The 20,070-nt window shown below is 36.7% G+C and overlaps 2 protein-coding genes and 1 long non-coding RNA gene across 3 annotated transcripts; all 3 read left to right on the plus strand.

The window, feature by feature from the left end:
- The first annotated feature begins 1,549 nt into the window (after window positions 1–1,549).
- On the plus strand, window positions 1,550–1,963 carry LOC123315973. Its single transcript, XM_044901885.1, has one exon. It carries the CDS (start codon window positions 1,550–1,552, stop codon window positions 1,961–1,963), a length of 414 nt encoding a protein of 137 aa, XP_044757820.1.
- Window positions 1,964–2,363: 400 nt separating this feature from the next.
- On the plus strand, window positions 2,364–2,771 carry LOC123315974. Its single transcript, XM_044901886.1, has one exon. The coding sequence runs from the start codon at window positions 2,364–2,366 to the stop codon at window positions 2,769–2,771; it is 408 nt and encodes a 135-aa protein (XP_044757821.1).
- Window positions 2,772–18,991: 16,220 nt separating this feature from the next.
- Window positions 18,992–19,760, plus strand: LOC123315802. Its single transcript, XR_006537999.1, has 3 exons — window positions 18,992–19,092; window positions 19,284–19,450; window positions 19,632–19,760. It is a non-coding gene; the product is annotated as an uncharacterized LOC123315802 (long non-coding RNA).
- The last annotated feature ends 310 nt before the right edge of the window (window positions 19,761–20,070 follow it).

Genomic DNA, 20,070 nt, shown 5'->3' on the forward strand with positions numbered 1-20,070 from the left:
ATGGAATTTTTCGAGGATTTTATTATGTATGGGAGAGTAGGGGAATTGGAGCAATGTAAGATAAAACGGAAATACTACCTTGAAGTGCCAATCTATATTTTTATTGGCTTCCATCAGTCATTAACATGTTACTTGTTACTAATATATATCATAGATAAAATGACAGTTTTCAAAAATAAAAATTTCCCCCCCCCACCTCGAGTAATGAGAACCAAAAAATTCTCAATTTGATGTGAGAAACATTAATCATTGATTAACAAAAATTAAATGATTTTATTCACATAAAAAAACTACAAACATATTATCAATAGTATCAGGTGACCTAAGTAATCGATTATTCGTACAAAACAACAAAATTAAACAATTTTTCATCTGAAAAGGAATATATCACAAGCTTTCTCATTCATTCAAAGATCCATACAAAAATTTCGAAGGGAGTCTGCTTAGTGAGCCCACTGGCCTACTAATCAGGGGCTATCGATCATACCTGTTATGATCTCTTTGTTAATATGTAGATACTTTTTTTCCAAGAGTGCTAAAAGTTATTGAATACTTTTGTGCTGATTCATGACCAAGAGCTCCCATCACCCAACGCTTAGAAAAGCTAACTGATTGTGCCATGCTAAGACCTCAAAAAACACATCCGGTATTCTCAAAGGGTTTGTTACTAATTTCAGATGATTATTATTGTGGATCTTGAGCAACTGAACGGGTAAAAATGCAATTACTTACCCCAACGGGCTTGAGAAGAAACCTAGATGAAAAGGGGTTCCAAAGGGAAGGGAAACAGGGAAGTAGCCTTCCCTCCGTACATGCTTCGAGGCTTTCACCTCGCTGATAGAGAAGACACAAGGCACTCCACTCAAAGCTGCTCATTATCATTCTGATTTACTCAAAATAGATCATTCCAAAATAATAGAGATCACAAATCGTGCTATTACTGCGACTATATTACAGAGCATTACTTTGTTCTCAACTTTTGGAGCGTCTGACGATGAAATTATTAATTATTATGATATTGACAGTCGAAGAGTTCGTTTTATGGACGCAAGGCGTCGCTAGCAACTGGGACAAAAACGCCTGACAAACCCGAAGTAACATTCACAACTGAACACGGATTTTTTCCCCAAAGTGTTGATGAGGCCAGATGCTTCAAGGAGTAGCAACTATCTATAATTTCAAGATACGGTAATAATTATGAAATTGTGAAAAGATTCATTGGTTTCGACAATTGTTCAACTATGCAGAGAAGCAAAAGGACAAGCTTAAATGATGTTCGATATGCTGAATAAATACAATTTGAATGATCTTAAAAAAATTGTTAAACACCTCAAAAACAATAGATAACCTGGGCCTGGTGGCATTAGCCCGGAGCTATTCAAACACGGGTCAGATAAGTTACTGCGGATCTTACGGAACATGTTTTTTAAGAGCCATAAATGGAGAAAATCTGCCTTCAGAATTGATGGAATCCTAAATAACCTCGATTTTAGAAAAAGGGGACAGAAGGAAGTGTGAGAATTATAGAGGAATTAGCGTCATATCGACAATGGGTAGGATGTATGGTAGACTGTTGAAGGGACGACTGGAGGAGAATATAAAAACCAAGATTGGAGAAGACCAGGCTGGCTTCACAGCAGGAAGATCATGCCAGGACCATATATACACGATACAACAACTCGTCGAAAAAAGAGCGGTACATATAGCTTTTGAGGATCTGCAAAAGGCTTATGATTCTGTACCCCGCATAAAGATCTGGGAAGCATTGGAGAAACTTGACATACCGCAAAATCAGATATCTGCAACAAAAAAATTATACTCTGAAAACGTAGTATCGGTCAAACTGATGAGGAAAAGGCTAGGAAACAGCTTCAAAACAACTAAAGGTCTACTGCAAGGATGCTCCCACCCTATTCAAGATATTCCTAGAAGTGGCACTAAGACCTTGGAAACGGAAATGTGAAGGTATGGGAATACACCTATATACCCTCAGTTTCGCCGATGACCAGGTGATTATGGCACAAGATGAAGAAGACCTCAGCTTCATGGTGAGGAAACTAGGCGAGGAAATTAATTTTTGAAATTAATTTCAATAAGACAGAGTATCTATCAGCTAGCATAACAGAGACATCTGACCTAGAACTAGATGATAAGACCAAATTGAATGGATGAAAGTCCTTCAAATAGCTAGGCTTCACAATTTCAAAAGAAGGAACAACTATAGAGGAGATCAAAAAAAGGTTGCAAACCAGGACGTGCATTCGGCAACTTAACGGCATATTGTGGGATGACCATATCACGAAGACAACAAAAAATAGTCCATAGTCAGGAGTATTATGACATATGGGTCAGAAAACTAGGTGATGAACAAGAGAGAACAGGGAAAAATTCTAGCCACAGAAATGGAATTCTGGTGGAGGTGTGCTAAAAAGACCAGACTAGACCGAATACCGAACCAAGAGATTAGAAGAAGGATGTCAGTGGAGGACGACATACTTACCTTTATTGAGGAAAAACGGCTGGAATTGTATGGGCACGTGAGACGAGCGCCACCGGATAGATGGATATCCCGAATAACGGAATGGAGCCCTTTAGGGAGACGAAGATGGGGAAGACCGCGAAGATCATTCAGGGATGAAGTGGATAGCGCAATGACGAGGAGAAATCTAGAGGATGGAGATTGGAATCATGGACAACCTTGGAATGATATAGATGAGTGGAGAAACCGGTTGAGAGAGGGAAGACCGCGTCACCCTATATTATATATATGAATGATCTTCCAATTATTGGACAGGCTTATGATGGAGCTAATGTGATGTCCGGTAAAAATCAAGGTGAACGAGACAATCATAAAGGAAACTTATCCGCAGACCATTATTATGTCTATATTTTAGCGCACAAACTAAATTTAGTGGCTATCGATTCGTGCGCAAATGTTTCACATTAGTGACAAACGAAAACAAAAAGGTCTTTAAACTACAGCACTATATAAATTCTAAAATTATGATTTTGAGAAATAGAATTAAAATTAAAACTGACCTCATAGCATTCCAATACTTTATTAGTCACATCTCCATGATAACAGTGCAATATCAACATCAGTATGAAAATATGTTAAAACACCAGATTTTGTTGTACTTATTACACATTTATGAAGTATTTTCTTATTTTTGTTAAGAAAATTTTTAGTGATATGATAAAAATGGAATATTAATGTAAAAATATTATCAAAAGCCATATTTTTCATAATTATTAAATACTTTTCAAAAGTTTGTATCTATTTCCCGAAAATAAACCACTGAAAAAATATTTTGTCTTTCCTTCCTTGTATGTCACTGACTTGTTAAACTTCGAAATTGAACCGTAAACAGGGCCTAAAAATAGTTTTAAAGGTATTCAAATACCACACCATTCAACAATTGGTCTACGAAGTGTTTATGTGTTTTGATTTGATATAAATTTTATTGCATTTCTTGAAATATTAACCAATATAGACATCCTTCATTTATATTGACCTCGAAATCGAAAAAACCGATACAAATGAAATTGAAAATATTGAGCTTTTTCAATTAACAACTAAGCATATGTAATCGTATTCAGAATATTCAGATATATAGAACTCAGCCTCAAAATTCGTGTTGATTTGTGCAATTCCTTTGTGTAAAAAAGGCAGACTCAATAAAAAATTGTTACCTTCGAATACAATATATTGAATAGGACATGAGTTGGCAATGGCGAGAAACGATATATTTTCTCAATACAAAATAGGACCATCGCAATCCGTGGCTTCATGCCGATTAAACCAATAATGCACATATGTGTTAAGTTGTGTGAATCGGCCCTGAAAACACAGGACCGTAAATTAACATTCCATTCAGTTTAATAACAAAGGAACATGCCACCTATCGGCGTAAAATGGAAGCAACCTATTTGGGTCCATTTGATGACATGACAATTGGTCCAGTCTAATAAATCAGCCTCTGCCACCCTCAGTTCCACCTTTCACTAAATCATTCACCGTAGACTGTGTGTACAACCGTGTTAACAAAGCTAACAACTTTGGCGAGGGCTTTCCAGCATTCGGACAAAAGCTAGATAGGACATGAAGGGATAGTAATATTTCGGAGACCTGTCGGTTTGGCTCCATATGTGTTATTAATTGTTGTATGATTCATTAATCATACAACAATTAATAACACATAATAATTCCTCATTAGGAATTATTATACCATTATGATTTCAGGATTCAAGAACAGTAACATGAAACGAACAAAAACTGTCTAAACTAGGTACTTAGTCTCATGGTGTTCTCTGGGATAAGTTGTTCAACCGCTACACGTGTTTCACTTTCTGAATAACATATCTTCAGGTGGGTGGAGGTAGTAGGTATACTGAGTAGGGAGCTGTGAATGCAAAACACGTGTAGTAGATAAATAACTTATATCCTACTAGTGAAAATTGTGTGATTCACGCATGGTTGATTTCGCAGAGGAAATAGGTACGTCTGGTCGGTGCTCTCGTTGTTTCAATAATTCGTCTAGATTATAGAGTAGAAATATAGGAAACGCCCTCTCATATCTAGTACTGAAAACCGATTACATTTTGGTCTGTGAAAACACATTTGACAATGAGATTGCGCTGAATACTAGCGCTGAGAAAAACTGTTTAATAATAGTTTTCTGTTTTATAATTGAGGGGCGCGAAATTCGAATTCTATTCCTTGTATTGAATTTCAATATCGATTATGTTGAGACCAGAAAACAAATATCGTGAGCGACGAAACAAAAGTATGATTTTGTTTTTTGATCAGAATGATGGTTTTCGTCTGAACATTGTGTGGAAAAAATTGATTCCAATGAAATACGCTGTCGGATGTGCTAAGTTTTTACTCACAATATATAAAAAATTTACAAAAATCGAAATTATGAACTTATGGACGACGAATACAGCTTCGACTAGGACACAAAAGTATATGGAGATACTTGATAATACGTCAAAGGTCTTATTTCTGTGCAAGTGTGCAATACGTTGTTTTAAATCAACAAACTTAGTTGAATTAGTACAATTTATATCAGAAATTAATATTCAATATACCATCATAGCATTCACATTTCAGTCACTTACATATTATTTATAGAATTTTCAAAACCACAATTAAAAAAACCTCACAGAGTTATACAAGATTTTTTTAAGATTTCTTTATGATATATATGTTACGGCTAAAGATAGGTGTGAACATAAACTTAAGATTAGCCGGCTAAACTTAGGTTTAGCTTCGGGTATTGGCTAATGTTAGTTTCTTCTATCTTTAGCCGGCTAAACTTAAGTGTAACCACATCCCATCGGCTTTAAATGTACAAGGCTTGAGGGGCGCAAATTTTCGGCAATCAAAAGAATGTAAAGAAATAGTAATACGAGTATAATAGAATAGAGTATCAATGCAATGCATTTTTCGTATGAATTTTACATATTTTAATAACAGGAAAGCATTATGTTGAGCAGTTGAGAAATTGGAGAATGCACATATATTTGTTTCAACTTTTTTGTTGCAACAAAAGGAGAGAATGAAGACGAGAATGATATGCCGCGATCTTCTTCATCAAAATACCAAAGGTCAAATTCTAGAAAAATATAAGTAGAAGTACCCAATCTTGTTTGTAGTTAACCGGACTATTTGGCTGATACGACTATTTGGCTGATTACGATAAATGCACTTGTATCCCCCGGAATGATTCATCAAGGGTGGCGTATTTTGGAACCCATATGTTCAATGACTCGAGAAGAAATTTTTAACAAAATCAGCTAGAGAAAGTGTTAAAAGTTTTTTTTTGTTCTTTTTTGCGAAAGAATTGGTTCGAGAGAAATTGCAACGTTAGAAATATTTTTCCTATTTCGTAATTTTTCCATAAACCCAATTATTGAATGGTAGGAAAAATATACTTTTGTTAACAGGAAAAATTTTCTATGTCTAATATGGTCATATTATGGTTTTTCACAAATTTGGCTCGATTTGAAGAGCATTAATCTCCTGAACAGATCAAAATAACTGGTTAAATATTAAATGGAAAACCCATGGGCGTTATGTAATACAACCCCAATACATTCGATGCTCTTTTGCATATTTCAATTCTTAAAATTTAAACAGAAACGTGGCCTCGTGTTTTCGTCTTCTCTTATCCTATCATTCAAAAGACATCACCCCTTCGTGTGTCCAATGAATACATTTTTAGCCGTTTCGTTTCGGGTAATGAGCACATTAGCCGGCTAAAGATGAAATCCCCTGACGCAGATGAATATTTTATCGACCTTTAGCCGATCCTCGAATATAAACCTAAGTTTAGCCGGCTAATCTTAAGTTTATGCTCACACCTATCTTTAGCCGTAACATATATACCTAATCTTTTTATGACACAATATACAAATTGATTAATGAATGAACAGTACACTCACAGCAGGTTTCATAAAACTTTGACTTTCCAAACAACAATTTGACGGTCACTTCCCAAAAGGAAATCAAAAGGCTTATTCGTAGAGTGGTTCACAACGGTTGTGAACTGTACAGTACACTACAGACCAGCGCATTTCCATTTTAGGGTAGCGAAAATTCATTTGCGCTTGCTCTGTACAGTTCACAACCGTTGTGAACCACTCTACGAACAAGCCTAATGAAACCTTTGCATTTCTGAATATATGGAAGAAGTAGCAATTGAGAATCTTTGAATAGACGTATAAAAGTCATAAATTCCCCCAAATGGACCCTCATGCAAGGGATGCTTCCTGCATACAAAAATCTAAGAGGAAGAACAGACTTGCAGCAAAATGTTCACTGCACATGGTGTAGTGTAGTCAGTAGTGTTTACTAAAGTCATTGTCTTTATGCCCTGAAAATTTTATCCACTTCAGACACTGAAAATAAAAATCAATGAATGACGGAGTAATATGTTACCAGTTTTAATACTCACATTTGCATTTTCCTTAGTGAAGTAAAAAACTTAATTTCGGAAAATCCATTTTATTTGATCCACAGTTCTTCGCCATGAAATAATTTTCTAACGATATTTTGAGGTTTTCACCAAGGAATCAGACAAAAAAATTAAATAATATAGTATTATAATAAGTAGAACGAGCCACATAAACAAAAGGCGGTACGGGAATCAAAATGTTCAAAACCTCTTCGATCAAAATGGCCATCTGAAATCTTAAAAAATTTCATATTGCTGCAAATGGACCTCGAATCAGTATTCCAACCAGTCTTAAAAACACATTTGAAACACAGATGGCGCTCACATCAATCTAGGCGCTTCGTTTCCCATCTTTCAACTTTATAATCTTTGGTCATACAATTCAGTAGTATTATTACATGAGCTTGGGACCGTTTTCCTTGTCTAGTTGTGGTGACTGTAATTGTTGAAACAGCTTATTCAATCATTATGAACGCCTGCATGAATTTCCCTCACCAGGAAGTCTCCATCAGGTATTCAATGTACCTAATCAATTACATGCCGTTTGTTTCTTCATGCTCGGATGTGGCAAAAAAACAAATATCATTGATAGCATGTATGCCAGGAGGAAGGTGGGAAGTACTTTGACAGCGCAAATTACACAGTAATCTCTGGAATCTGTACTCCGTAATCTGTGTTCTGCAGCATCGCATGGTTTTGACGCTCCGGAAGAACTACCTGCTTCGGCGGCTGGTATCTGTAAGAACAGATGTGGAGTGATATAAGAGAACTTCGGAATTCCGTAACATTTTGTGCCAACAAAATAACATATTTCGAAATTAAATCGAGCAAGCTCGCTGAAGGAATTAAGGTGGAAAATCATTTACTCAAGAAGGAGTGTATTTTTTTTTTTTTTTTTTTTTTTTTTTGATGTAGCAGGGGGAAAATCTGCAAGACAGACGAACCACCCTCATCTCCTGAGGGGGAACAGTGTGGGGTTTCTCACTCTCCTGAGCTCGAGACCCACTAAAAACCCTACTGCTTCTTGAATTTTGGTTCCGGGCATTTGCCTATAAACCGTTCATCTCTTGATCGGTTTTCTTCTCGCACACTATCGTGCTGGGATTTATGTGTTTATCCTCTATTGGATTAACACTTTATTGAATTTTTCAATAAGTTTCTGTTGTTATTTTAATCTCTTTTTAATTGATCTCTTGGTCTCCTTCGGTAAATTCGCATTCTCCTTTTGTCTTCCTCTGGGTCGTAGTCCACTAGTCTCCTGAGTTCTTGATTCGGATGGTTTTTCGCTGTTTCGAATAATTTCTCTGCTTTTCTGTTCATGAATTCCGTTATGGTTTCCCATTTCAGGTCCTTATAAATCTGTCTATTCCTGACAAACCAAGGTGCATCTATTGCACATCGTAGCAGCTTGTTTTCAGTGGCCTGAATTCTTTTGATATGGCTCTTTGCCGCGAAACCCCAGGCAACTGATCCATAAGTCAGTTGAGGCCTAGCAACGGCTTTGATTATCTTCAATTTTGTCTCTTTCGACATGTGGCTTCTTCTTCCTATCAGAGGATAGAGTCTATTCATCGCTGCTTTCGTTTTGTCGATTGCTTGTTTGATATGACTTTTCCAAGTAAGTCCTTTGTCAAGCGTTATTCCTAAATATTTGGCTTCATTTTTCCAGTCGATTTCTTCGCCGTCAACATCCAGTTTCGTTGTGGGTCGCAGTCTTCTCTTCTGTAGTAATATTGCTTGGCTCTTTTGTCCATTGAGCTTGATTTTCCACTTTATGCACCAGTCATTTGTTTCGTCAATCGACTCTTGTAGAACTCGTTCTATTATTTCAGGGTTTCGGTGTCGAGTTGCTATGCCTGTGTCGTCAGCATATAACGTTAGCATGGTTCTTGGATTTTTCGGAATATCGTGGATGTATATGTTGTATAGAAGTGGCCCAAGTACTGATCCTTGGGGTACTCCAGCCTCTATATCTCTTGTTGAGGAGCATTCTCCTCCCACTTTCACGTAAAATCTTCTATTTTTGAGATAATTCCGTATCAACTTGCATATTTTGATCGAATATCCAGCACATCTCATCTTATATATTAATCCTTCATGCCATACTCTGTCGAATGCTCTGGCGACGTCTAGTAAAACAAGACCTGTAGCTTGTTTATTTTGGAATCCCTCTGTTATGTACTCTGTGAGCCTCAATAATTGTTGTTCTGTTGAATGCTCTCTTCTGAATCCGAACTGTTCTGGTGGAATTAGTTCCAGATTTTCGGTTTCCTCATTTAGCCTCGTGGCGATAATTCTTTCTACTACTTTTCCTAAAGCCGACAGTAGACTTATCGGTCTGTAGTTTTGTGGAAACTTCTTCTCTTTGAATGGTTTATTGAATACTATGACTTCTGCTGTTTTCCATTTTTCTGGGTAGTGTTCTGTCCTCATAATTCCATTCGCGATATTTGTTAGAGCGGCTATACCTTTTCTAGGTAATTTCTTTAACATAACATTCGTTATTTTATCGCTTCCGGGAGCTTTCCTCTTCTTCAAACTTCTTATTATTTCCCTGATTTCATTTGGCGATGTTGGCTTGTCTATTTCAGCAGTCGCTGGTAATTCATCCATTTCTTCATCATTTTCTTCAACCAGTTCTTCCAAATCTTCATTATCGTCGTCTATCCTGTAATTTATTCTCGATTCTCGTTCGATCGAGTCCGCCAATGCATCTGCCTTATCAGTATTGGTATAAGCCATTCCCCTTTCTCCGTGTAGGGGTGGAATTTTAGTCTTTTCTCCTCGTAGGCTTTTTTGCATTCTCCATGCAGAATGATCGATTGTATTCAGTTCTTGCACCCTTTTGTTCCATCTGCTTGTTCTTAGATCTTTCAGGGCATTTTTCAGAACTTGGCTATGTCGGTTGAGGTTCCTTCTATTCAGATCATTTTTGTTCATCCTATATATTCTTCTTAGTCTTCGATTTTCTTGTATAAGATCTTTTACTTCTTTAGGCGTATCGCCATGCGGATGACTTGGAGCTGGTCTCTTCACTCTTCTCGTGCTTTTTTCGTAAGCTTTCAATATAATCTCTTCCAGTTTATCAACCGCACATTCCAGATCGTCTGGAGTGTTTATTGTTGGAATTTCTGTTATTTCCGATTGTATTAAATGGCTGTATTTAGTCCAATTGGTATATTCTCTTATTTCCAACAGTTTTTCTCTTGGTTCTTCTCCAATTGTCAATTCCACGGGATTGTGGTTTGAGGTTCCATCTTCCAAAGTTTCAATCGAGAATTCTTGACTTATATTTTTCAATATCGCGATATCTATTACATCTGGTATTCCTCTTCCAAAAGCAAGATATGTCGGTAGCTCTGGTCCAATAACTATGGCATTTTGTTTTTCGGCGAAATCCTTGAGTTTTTTGCCATTTCTATTCTCTGTTATGCTATTCCATAATGGGGATTTACAGTTGAAATCTCCGATGGAGATTTTCGGGTTTGATCCTTCCAACATGTTGTTTATCTCTTCTTCCAATAGATTGTTTTGTGGTGGCTTATACGCCGAGGTTATTTCGACTCTTTGCCGATTTAATTCGGCAACAATCGTCACTTTTTCTGTTTTTCCTTGTGTTTCGTCGGATCTACTTTTAAAGTAGTGTTTCAGATCTGTTCTCACCAATATTGCTACTCCTCCTCCGGTGTTTGTAATTCTGTCACATCTATATGTTTCATAATTCATGAAATTCAGTCTTCTGTTCCGGTTTATTCTTGTTTCCTGTAGGGCTATAATATCAGGTTGTCTTTCTGATATTATTTGTTCTATCTCGGCTTTCCGAGTGTTGATCCCGTTTATGTTCCACGAGATTATCTTGAGGGATTTCTTCCTAATATCCGTAAGGTCCATTAATTCAGTTTACTGAATAATGCTTGGAGTTTTTTCTCCATTTCCCTCTCAATTTTCAACATTATCTTGTTGAAAATTTTTTCTGTGAAGATATCTAAATCATCGGCTGATTCAGATATCTTTTTCTTATCTTGTTGACTGTTCACAGCTTGTTTCATTGTAAGCTTTTTCTGTCCTTCTTTTTTCTGGACGGGTTTCGGAGTCTCCCTCTTCTTTTCCTGCTCTGTAGGTTGGGTCTTCGCTACTTCCTGAATTTTTTGTTCAGAAGTTGTTGTTTTTGTTACCTTCTTTTTCTGTTCAACTGATTTTCGGGAATTTTTCTTTCTGGTCACCAACTTGAACTCGCTACATCCTTTGTAGCTAGCTGGATGGCCCTCTTCTCCACATAAGACGCATGTGGCATTTCTCACTTCACCTTTTCTGGTGAGTGTGCAGTCATTGCTGCTGTGGCTTCCTGAGCACTTTACGCATCTCCACGGGAAGGAGCATTTGTTTTGTGCATGCCCGTACCTTTGGCACCTAAAGCACTGGCTTGGACTTTCAGGCCTCTTTTTATGCTCAACCACAATACAGAGGTTGTAGAGTCGCTTCACTTCGAATATTTCCTTTTTCTGGGTTTTAACCAGGTAGAGAGGTATTTGTTTCTTTGTCTTGTTCGATGTCATTCTGGACACCTCAGCGTCTGTTATTCCCTGGAATATCAGGTCGTCCTTAATCAACGCAAGATCAGCGTCGATTGGTAAATGCCTAATAACGGCATATATCTTCTTCTCCTCCTCCATTTGGTAGGTAAAAAATTCTTTACCACGCTGCTCGAAGAATTTCGTGATTTTTCTAAAATCATCTACGGTTGACGCGATGATTTTTATACCGTCTTTAACTGTAGTTGCACGGTTGTAATTTATCCTTTTTGTGTAGAGAGCTTTAGATATCTCTACCCAATCTGAGGTGCCCATCATCGTGATGGGTGGAATTTTATCTTTTTTAGGCACTTCCATTGCCTTCTTGACAGTCTCCTCATCAGAAGAGGAGCTTTCTTTTCGCGCGCGTTTAGTTGGGGGCGCGTTTGGGGCCTTCGCGACTTGGGTTGTATCATTTTTCCTTGTTTCGGGTTGTGAAACAGTTCCTATAAGGGAATTATTCTTGGAACCCTGTACCGGCTTTGTGATTGCGGCGTACGTGGGAGGTTTCGTCATATTGTTGCGGGTCATTTCCTCCCTCAATAGGCGCATCTCACCGACCAACTGTGACACAGTTTCAGTCAGTTTGACTATTTGAGCTTTCAACTGCCCATTTTCTTCTCTGAGCTTTACAAGCTCCTCGTGTTCGCCTTCGCTGAACTCTTCAGCATCGGTCGCTTCCATGTAGGAGCCCTCATTATCTGAGGTTTCCGACATGGTTTTATAATCAAAAATCTCAAAATAATAAAATATTCAGAAATCTTCACTAAAATAGTCTAATATAAAACTATGGTATAAAGTCGAATGTTTTATACGCTATGATAAAAATCAGAAAAGAGATACGAAAAATAAGCTCACCTGATGTTTTCTGCAGTACCAACGAGAAATTCTCTGGACACTTAGGATGAACACCAACTTTGAGAATTTTAACGAATTAAAATTCCGATAACAAATATAGAACCTACAAAAACTTCGCAGACGGAATCAAATATTCCGTAGCTTGGTTAGTGGGCACTTTCACCTCCGCTTTCTCTTTTACGGCACTGTGACACTTCGACTTTCTCGTCCGCTTTCTCTTTTATAGCACTAGGAGCACTGTAGCACGTCTTCTCCTGTCAAGTGAATGACTCGGAATGATGAATGGATGAAGCTGAAGAGGACGCAAGATTGAACAATGTGGAAATTTTGGATATTCCGAAAAAAAAGAATGAAAATTTGATAGATATTCAAAAAAGAATTGGTGAGTAACACGTAGGAGTTGTAATTGAGTCTGGTGCATTATCATCTCTTACCCATCTCTTACACGGGTGTAGATTGTTGAAAAACCCAGGAATATTGCGGCGAAATCTGTTTCAAAGTCAAAGAGAGATTATATGATTTTTTAAGGTGAGAAGGAATGATTTGGCTGGTAGGAATGGTTTCAAACTTGATGGACTTTAGAAGATGGCTGTTAGAATTTGCGGAACGAACATCCCACCGGTTCTTGAAGTTGAAATTCACTTATGTCATGTCCAAAGATTATAGAGACTCTATAATCTTTGGTCATGTCATGGTGAAAACGATATTCTGTTATTACTTCTCTGGTTTGTTTTTTTGGTTATTTTACGTTTTCAGTGTATCGGTTGCTTTTTTACCATTTGCTCTCAAACTAGATTTGAATTTACTTCAATGATAATATGCTCAATGTAATTCTGTCAATACTGCGTTGGGTTGAAATAACTTTTAGTATTCCATTTCTCATTAAATAAATAAATGAATGCATATATGTGTTTCCTCCCAAGTTAAGCAAAATTTTATGATGCATAGTAAGCACATTCAAATGGTCAAAATAAAAAAAAAACTGAATTTGCCAACTAAATTATAAAAAAGACAGATTACACGATATGAGAAACCATCCAACTGAACTGAAAAAACTGTAGTCTATATCCGTGAAACTCTCATGCTTGAATACATCTCTGAGAACATTCGTTCCCGGATTTTCTTATTATACAAGCGAAAGTCAGTGTGTTTGTTTATCAAACAAAAGAAAAATCGAACAGGCATTGTATTGACGTGATTCCTCTCATTGGAATAACAGAGGAAGAGAATAATGTTATTGGCGTATAGTTCAAAATTCCTCAATATGTGTTTTCAACAGACCGACAGTTTTCGTTCTTTCGTTACATTCGAGAGGTACGGTGAGAAATGCTGTTATAAGAAATTATTGCAATTGTAAATCTCAAAATTAGTGTCCTCCACAAGTAGGGGAAAGGTGCACGAGTTGATCCCTTTGGGTAAGATGATCCCTTTCGATTACGGACTCATGAAAAATGGTGCATGGTTGAATTCTACGCCATAACGTAGCCTATAGCCCTTCTACCTTCTACCTCAGTCAATTTTTTAGTACAGTGCAAGCGAACACTCGATTACTCGATTTTCACAGAGTAAAAATATGAATAGTGACCGCTTAATCTAAGATTAGGTTAACTTTAAGATTATGCTACTTTCGTTGTGTATGGTTGATAACAATGATTTTTATATTTGTTGCTTCCTTATATACTTATTTTTGATTTTTTCTCGACTTTAACACAATGACGTTTGTATAGGTTATAATAGCATATAATTTCAGTTAGGAATTATGCCGCGTAAATATTATAAACATTACTAAATAAAGAAAAACCATTCGAGGCGGATGGTCCAAAGAACCAATGCAAATGCTATTGATGCTATTAAAAATGGAATGGTAATTAAAAGAGCAAGTAGGGAGCTTTCAGTGTCGCTGATTCCATTGAAACGAAGGACTAAAGAAATTAAGAAAATAGCTCGTGGTGCAGTGAAATATCTGGGAGTGAGAAAAACTGTTTCCACTAATGAACAAGAAACCGAGCTCGTGAAAAATATATGAAGGACATGGAGCTTAGAATGTATGGATCAATAAGAAGAGAAATTTCGTACTTTATTTTGTTATTTCAGAAATTTTTGAATATTTTAATGGATCTCAAATTAGCTTTCTTCGGAGATGCATTGAAACCACCATTTAGAATACATGTTCGTTTCAAATTTTTGTGATATTACACCTTATATGTTGATTTTTAGTTGTTTATTCACTTGATAATTTATAATGTTTTATGCCCAATAAAATTATTTTACAATCTCCAATCTCCACAGATATTTGTTCCACATACTTCATTCTTGAAAATATGGGAGCTTATTGAGAAAATGGGGTCAAGATGATCCCTGAAATCATCTTAACCATACCACAGGGATCATCTCAAACACCCGGGTGTATAAGATGATCCTTTTGTGACGTTTTGGAAAACCGAAAATATTTCAAAAAACATTTTGTAACCGACTATTTCGAGTAGGACAAAAAAAGATGGATACTTCTAAGAGAAGTTATTGCCATTTTTGATCCAAAATAAGACAGCTTTTCAACTGCTTGTTTCACAGCCACCTCCATGGTCTCATAAAACTATGGAGTAAAGAATCTACATAAAGTGGACGATGAATACCCACACTATAAAAAATTGGTCTTGGAACCTGCACTATATCTCATGACTGCTTCAAGCATATGCTTGAAGAAAACTAGGAGGTATTGGTTGTTTAATATCAGCCAGTATTTGGGCTAGTTACAGTCAGAAATACATTAATTTCTTTGTCGAAATTTACGAGTTTTAACAAGTCTATGAAGTTTATCGATTTTTTAGGGGCAGTTCATTATTATTATGGATTTTTTGTAGAAAAACAACAAACTGTCAATCTTTCGGAAGTTTATAGTTTACTTGCTCGATTACCATATATTTTAAAAGTGTTACACTTGAAATCATTCGTTCAATTATTCAAAGCGTCTGAAACATAAAGGCATATGACAGTGTAAAGAATGGAGTACTGTTAAAGTACTCCAAGTGCCCACCGGGCACGTCGGAAATATCAAGAATTAGTGGAAATGACAATTCCGAAAACTTGTCGTTCCAATAATGCGAGCTAGTCATGAACGGTCGTAGGAAATCCCAGAAAAGTCAAAACATCCAAAAGCAACGGTAGACCGTTTTCGGAATCATCGTTCCTTGTCATTACAGTGTAGCGATGAATATTCTGAGGGGAGGAAGGTGTCTCAAACGAAATCGGGGCGACGCCGACGGTTTAAGAAATTCTCATGCCGCGCTATCTGTCCAAAACCTCGCTTTCCCTACAGACTCTTATACCAATTCATGGCTCCCAAATACTTAATAGTCATCGAATGTAAATAAGACATTCATCAAGGCACCGCAGGAGAGTCAAACCCGTATAACTTCAGATCAAGACACTAATGCCATTGTGCGATATGTCATATAAAAGCTAGTAAAATTTCCTAAGGGTGACCGGCCACCGAATGCCAATTTTCAATTGTCGGTTATTCTGCAATGCCATCTTGAAGAAAATATTTAATTTTCTCAAAAGACTTCATGAAGATCTACAATTCAACGCCCAAATTATGGGCCTGGGGAGTTTTAAGAGCCGGACCCTATACAATATATATTGTAAGGTTCTTAAAAATAATTGAATTGTCTTCATTCCTAGCATCTAATTTATTTACACAGCTACTACACTAATTTATGTACAAGGATTAAGAGGGGTCTACACCGTTTTAGTGGTCAGTTCAAAAAGAGAAAATGAATATCTTACGTTAGAAACTAGTGATTTACATGGGGTTTTCGTTATAATTCAAGTCAATCAGTTCGTCACCTCGGAAAGTCAGAGTTTTTTTTAGTCTTCAAACGGAAAAAAAAAATAATTTTCTCTTTCATTGAAGAACAAATATTTATTCATGTTATTAACTTTCCGAGGCGCAATTATCTATGCTACGAATGTCCACATGAAAAATTCCTCGAAAAGTCTCGCCATTGGCTACAATTTGTATGTACGTTCGTTAAGTGCTGTCATCTTTTCGACGAAAGTGGAAACTATTGTAATATTTGTAATTCCTACTGTGTTCCGGAAACACACCACATTCTGGTAGTCTTTCCCCCTTTAAGCGCACATACATCGGCATCTGACGGACGGAAGGGTCGGAATTTTTATGAAGGTATCGCACATATCCATCGGAATCGCCGGAAGAATAGGTTAGTTTCGAATATGTCTTCAAGCGGTGAGAAAATAGCGATGTTCTGGAAGAAGAAAATTTTCGAAAAACGAAGGAGGTGTTGGCGAATGTGGATTAATGATATATATGAATGTCGAAAAAGGCATAGTTTTGGAGAATATGTTCTTTTATTTAGTCCTATTTTAGTTCTTCAATTGGAATCCATAAGAGGAGCCACTGAAGAAAGTGTTTAAAAGCAACAATTTGAAAGAAAAATTTTGTACATAGTGGTTCATTCAATATTTTTTGAATAGAATAACTGAATTGAAAGTATTTTATTCCGATCCGTACCGTCCGTCCGATGCCGTTGTATGTGCGCTTACCTTTAAGGTAAGCGCTTACCTTACGGATGGCGAGAAAATCCCGTGGTATATACTCCTCTCAAAAACCTGAAAAGATTTCATCATTAATCACAAAGAAGGCTTCGAAATTTGCACTACAGCTATATCTAAATGCTGAAATTATGATTTTGAGAAATAGAATTGAAATTAAAACTGACTTAGTAGCAATCCTATGCTTTATTAATCGCATCTCCATGATAACAGTGCAATATAAATATTAATATGAAGAAAGTCCCGTGGTATAAATTTGATTTATTTACATACCCAATAATTCACTTTCACTTCTTTCTGCAGCACCCTTGTTGTTCAGAATAGCATTCCACGCCGTCTGATTGCTCGGGGTGAAACTACATCAATAACTTCGTTTCCGTTCTATTTAAAATGACCTCCAGCATGTTTCGAAAGATTCTACAGTTGGGTTGATCTAGACCACAACCCAACTTACACAGCCTCTACAGCTAGGTTTGTTATCAGAGAATCTCTTCGCTACCAGGTGCAGGTGGAAAAAGAAACGCCGACCATAAAAGCTAGCCTCAGAACTTTTCCGGGATGAAGTTATTGTTTGAAGAGCTCAGGTACACGGCAAAATTTATTCCTGAAGACGAATGCTGTTCTTATGGACATACGCATGTCTTCGGAGTCACAATGGGCCAGTAAACAATCTTCAAGCACAAAGAAGAGATCCTGCCGCTGCTCAATAGTAACTCCAAATCTTGCTTTCCCGGTTCTCCATATTTTGACATGAATTGGTCGGAACTTATATCATATAATGCACTTTCTGGGTGCCTCGTATTTCGCCAAACGATTCATATGGACCACTTGTTTCTGTTTACTGGGTATAGTTTTTGGATACGGTACACTACATCATTTTTATTCTTTTTATAACCTCGTATGGTCCTTCCTCTAGGGGTTGTATAGCCAGACCAAGTCTCCAACATCAAAACCACCTTCTGCAGCTTTGCAATCGAGTCTTTATTCGGTCACTCGCTATTTGGAGATTCTGTCAGACTTTCTCATGAATGTAGTGTAGCTTAACAAACTAGTCACTTAACAAACATTTATCGTCGGTAAATCGTCGGCTGTGTGCTGTTACTGCTGGCGAAGTGCGTACTGCTGTTAACCATCATCGGACCTGTGCTGAAGTCGATTTAGGCAACACACCGTACTCAGTAACCGTAGGTGTGTTTGCCTATAACACCGCCTGGTTTGAATATTGTTTACCGGTTTTTTACTGATTTTTCTTTTAACGTGTGATTCGATTCTTTATCGGACACACGAGAATAATCTAGAAGGAAGAATTCGTTGCTCAGTAGAAGGCTGGTGAACCAAAAGATATTTTTTCTGTTTAAATAATCGTTTTACGAGTATTCCGGACAGTGGGATCGGTCACCTTCTTTTTATAATAGGTGAGTGTATTTGAGAAACTTATATTTTATTTTCAAAATGTAATCCTCTTGTGTAACACCTTCTTTTTACAATAGAGCCATTGAACGTAAAGTGCTTCATTCCTCCCTTTACTTGGTCAACCCCCCCGTATCAGTACAGACCTTTGAAGATCCGAGGACATGGTTTACGCTGCTGAAGATGTGGCGAAACATGAGCATCTAGCCAGCGTCGGCAAAACGCTGCTGTTAGATGAGCAACTTCTTGGCGGTTTATATTCATCGGATCGGTTGCGGTTAGATGCATCTTCAGCGCTTTTTACCCTTAACATAAGGTCAAGCTGTACTATTTAAATTTCGCGGGATTTTGCAGAAGAGCTTCCAGACAATCTAATTTCCGTAATTCGTGTTTCGAAGATAAAAGAGTTTTTAAGAGTAGGCTATTTGACGAAATTTTTCTTTCTGAAAACTTCCTTGTTGTGTTATGTTGTATTAACATAGTAACAGTGATGTCCCAGGGCAGGTGAGTACAAGAAATCAAAATAAAATGGTATTTCTATTTCTAATAAACGTCGGAATATCATCACGTGAAACAGAGAGTTCTCGAAATATTAGGTCCAAGTAGTACATCACCACCATCATTAGAACCGAGTACTTCAACGATCTTTTGAGATTGCATGTAGATAAAAAAAATGCAGAGATAGAAATGGATAAGAACACCATCAAAATAAAAAGGTACGAAGAGTTGAAGAAATTCGATGCTGATATACTTATATATGATCTAGAATATTTGAAAAAATGTGTAGGTAGAATTATGTATCTACTCTTTTGGGATATGCTTTCAATTTTTGGTTTTGGTCTTTTTTATTCTAGAGAAAAAATTCTACAATTTGAAAGACAAATCTATATATACAAATATTTTTCAGTTGTCCAAATTTGGCCTCAACGGGGGTAAGGACGTAGCAGAGACAACACGCAAAATAATCTAACTCATAATAAGCCATGAATCAGGAATTTCCCTGAATTGGTCGGGTAGGAATTAATGATAAAAATGGATTAGAAGCAATGGCGAATATTGTTGAGCTTAATCATGGTGAGTTTTCATGTTGTATTGGTCGAAAATGTTGACATTTTTGAATGTAAGGAAGTTACTTAAATTGAATACATATTTTGCATGTTGACATATATTTAATTAATTTAAACACATATAAGATGATATTCTATAGGAAATTCAATAATTTATTTTATACAAATAATGAAATTCTATTATCCAGGATCTGTAAGGATAAATCCTATTACAAGAAGTGCCACTGATGTGGAAATGAATCATGTAATGAATTGGCTTCGCAATGCCGGTGACAGAGCAGGGGGCAGATTAAAAAGTGCGGAGGAAAAAGAAGCAGGCAATAATGAGCAGTGAATAAATATATACTTTTTTTTTCAAGTAAGCTAGTCGTTTTTATGTGTTCTTCAATCTACAAAGTATTTATATATGTATAATATTATATGAGCGTTATATTTAAGTTGTTTGAATATATGAAGGTTCTTTTCAATTGGCTGTATAAATTGTCTTGCCCTAATCACAATAGAAGTGTTGCAAGGTTTCAAAAAATATTTGAAGAAAAAATAGATCTCCTTCAACATGAGAAATGATTCCGAGATTTCATAAGAAACATTCAAAGATCAGAAATTATTGATCAAATAATTCATATT

This window comes from Coccinella septempunctata, chromosome 6 (genome assembly GCF_907165205.1).
Source record: "Coccinella septempunctata chromosome 6, icCocSept1.1, whole genome shotgun sequence".
NCBI classification, from domain to species: Eukaryota; Metazoa; Arthropoda; class Insecta; order Coleoptera; family Coccinellidae; genus Coccinella; species Coccinella septempunctata.